The following is a 3,377-nucleotide window of genomic DNA, read 5'->3' as shown; positions in this document are numbered from 1 at the left end:
GGAGAAGCAGGAGTGGGGAGCAGGTGTAGTTCATGGCTGAGAGTCTGCTTAGCATATATGAGGTCCCTAGTTCAATCCCTGGTACAAAATTTAAAATAAAAGAGTAAAAGGAGCCTTTATTTTCCCAGTATTTCCATATTAAATGCACTAGTTGTATCTATAGATAATAATTAATTTAAATGTTTGCAAACCATATAATTTATGTTAACTTGATGAAAGCTGTTTGTGTTTAAACTTGCATTTCTCTGTTCTCTTTTCCAGCAGTTGCATTGTATAAATGGTAACAGAAAACCAAACACATGTTCCAGAATTTATCCTCCTAGGCCTCTCTGACGATACAGAAATGCAGCCTCTGCTCTTTGGGATATTCCTGTCAATGTACCTGGTCACTGTCTTTGCAAACCTGCTCATCATCCTGGCCATCATCTCAGACTCCCACCTCCACACACCCATGTACTTCTTCCTCTCCAACCTGTCTTTTACAGATATCTGTTTCACTTCCACCACTGTCCCAAAGATGCTGCTGAACATGCAGACAGAGAGCAAAACAATAACTTATGAAAACTGTCTCATCCAGATGTATTTTTTCATGCTTTTTTCAGGATTAGACATCTCCCTCTTGACTGTGATGGCCTATGACCGCTTTGTGGCCATCTGTCACCCCCTGCACTACACGGTCATCATGAATCCCCAGGTCTGTGGCCTCCTGCTGCTGGCATCCTGGTTATTGAGTGTTTTGGCCTCCCTGTTACATGACTTAATGGTTTTGCGATTGTCTTTTTGTACAGAGTTGGAAATCCCCCACTTTTTCTGTGAACTTAATCAGGTAGTCAGACGTGCTTGTTCTGACACCTTCCTAAATGACCTAGTGTTGTATTTTGCAGCTGGATTTCTGGCTGTTATTCCATTCACCGGGATCCTTTACACTTACTCTAAGATTATATCTTCCATTTTGAGAATCTCAACCGCTGAAGGTAAATATAAAGCATTTTCTACTTGTGGGTCTCACCTCTCGGTTGTGTCCTTGTTTTATGGTACAGGTCTTGGAGTGTATCTTAGCTCTGCTGCTACCCAAAACTCAAGGGCAAATGCAATAGCCTCAGTGATGTACACGGTGGTCACTCCCATGCTGAACCCCTTTATCTATAGTCTTAGGAGCAAGGACATAAAGCAGGCCTTTAAAAAGATTTCCAGGTGAGGAACATTCTCTCTATAAAATATTCTTTTGCCTCAAGTTTAGAAATTTTCTCATGATTAACCGAGATTAAATCCTGGGAGATTTAAATATAGATACTGTTATCAGTGCATGGAAAATAATCTGCTACATGCTTGATTTCTAGACTCTCCCTCTTTAATTTTTATATATTAAAACACCTCTTTATTGTGTAATTTCATTTAAATCATTTGACTTCTCTGTCATATTCTCTACTATAGTATTGAAGACAGAAAGATATTACAACCCCTGATTATTCAAACATTGAAGATGGTGCTAATCCCTGATTCTTCCAGAGATGCAAAGCTGCTGTGTAACAATTTTTTTGATAGGCAGAAAAATTCAGGAAATTTCTTTCAGTGTTTCCTACACTAATAGTCTTCATTTATAGATCATAAAAAGCAAAGTAAAAAGAAATAAAAGAATACCTAAACAATGGGAAAGATATTCTGTGTTAATAGATTAGAAGGTATGTATTGTAAAGATGTCAACTAAGCAAATTGATTAGTTTCAACACAATGACAATTATAATTCCAACACCTTACTTTACATAATAGAAATGTTAATCACCAAATTTATTTGGAAAGCACAGGGGCCCTGAATGGCCATAATTAGCATCCTAAAAAAATAAGAGTGAATTCAGAAGAGTTACTCTTCCTGACATTGAAGTATATTACAAAACTACTGTAGTCTAAACAGCATGGTATTGGCATAAAAATTGAAAAATTGATCATTGGCATCAAATTGATCATTCATAAACTGGTTCTCACATGTACAGTCAACTAATTTTTTATAAACCTACCACGGTCAATTTACTGGAACATTGTAGCTCTTTAACAAATGGCCTGGGGGAACTGAATATCCTTAAATAAAAGAAGGAAAGAGGACCTCAATCACACTCCCCAAGAATCCCCTCCAAATGCATCTGAACATAATGGCCAGGAAAATTTTTAGAATATAAGGGGTGGTAACTTCTTCAAGATCTTGTGGCATGTGGTTTCTCTTAAATCGTACACTCAATGCATGAGCAAAAATGGTAAAAAAGTCTATATGAATGGGACCTCTTCAAAATTAACAATTTGCACCTGAAAGGACTTTGAGATGAGGCTAAAAGGCAGTCTACCAAATGGAAGAAAATATTTGGAAATTGCATATCAAACAAGGGTTTAATATTGATGATATATAAAGAGACTCTACAACTCAGCAATACAAAGACAAATGGACACTATTAAAAATGCACAAGACTTAAGTAAGCATTTTTATAAAGAAGAAATACAAATGGTGAAAAATGATGCAAAAATGTTCAGTAAGACTAGTTATTAGGGAAATGGAAATCAAGCTACAATTAGATCTCATTTCACACTTAATAGAATGGCCATAGTTTAAAAAAATAAAGAAGAAACCTGCAAGTGTTGGAGAGGTGGTGGAGTGATAGCAGTGCTTATTCACTCTTGCTGGAAATGTATGATTTTACAGCTGCTGTGGAAGTCTGCTTGGAAGTTCCTCAGTAAGTCAAATATAAACTACCATGTGACCAGCAGCACCATTACTAGGTGTATATCAAGAAGAACTGAGGGTAGGAGCCAAAATGGCATCAGTTTAAGTGGGCACTCACCACCTCTATCACACACACACAAAAAGCTGTGAAATTACAAAATCCTGCCTCAGTGAGCTGTTTTGGGAATCCACAGAGCAGGAGACTTCAGGTCATTGATCTGGAAGGATCAGGACAAAGAGATAAATAACCCAAGAGAAACCCATGAGTTTCTTGCCCTGGTCACTGGAAATGCCTGCTGGCTAAGACCCACCCTCAAGCAAAAAGCCACTGTGTACCACCAGACTCCCACCAACCACCAAGCAGTAGGGAGTGTTCTCTGGGAATAAGTGGGTTCTGGTGAAGGGTGGAGAGAGGTTTCCTTTATGTGAGTTTAGTTACCTGGACCCCCTTTGAACTTTAGAAAGGATTCCAGCTAGCATGAGGTGGACCCTGGAAGAGGGAAGAGGTGAATTTGCTTAGGAGTTTTGATTTACCTTGCTGACATGGGAGAGAGGAATTTGGGCTTGGAGATGGGGAGTCAGGCAATTTGATAGGGCCAGTGCTGAAAACAATCAAAATCCCAACTCCACTAGGGAAGGCAGGCTGTAGGAAGCACTTAATCTTCCA

At 38.7% G+C, this 3,377-nt stretch overlaps 1 protein-coding gene across 1 annotated transcript; it reads left to right on the top strand.

Annotated features, from left to right (window-relative positions):
* Positions 1-277: 277 nt before the first annotated feature.
* Positions 278-1,198, top strand: LOC101424878 (olfactory receptor 7A17-like). Its single transcript, XM_004456189.1, has one exon. It carries the CDS (start codon positions 278-280, stop codon positions 1,196-1,198), a length of 921 nt encoding a protein of 306 aa, XP_004456246.1.
* The last annotated feature ends 2,179 nt before the right edge of the window (positions 1,199-3,377 follow it).

The sequence above is a fragment of the Dasypus novemcinctus genome, chromosome 27, assembly GCF_030445035.2.
Source record: "Dasypus novemcinctus isolate mDasNov1 chromosome 27, mDasNov1.1.hap2, whole genome shotgun sequence".
NCBI lineage: Eukaryota > Metazoa > Chordata > Mammalia > Cingulata > Dasypodidae > Dasypus > Dasypus novemcinctus.
Note: the sequence above shows the minus strand (reverse complement) of the source record. Positions and strands in the feature narration are given on the sequence as shown.

Excerpts from the sequence above, each read along its gene's own strand:
- LOC101424878 (XM_004456189.1), top strand. The coding sequence starts at position 278 with ATGGTAACAGAAAACCAAACACATGTTCCAGAATTTATCCTCCTAGGC.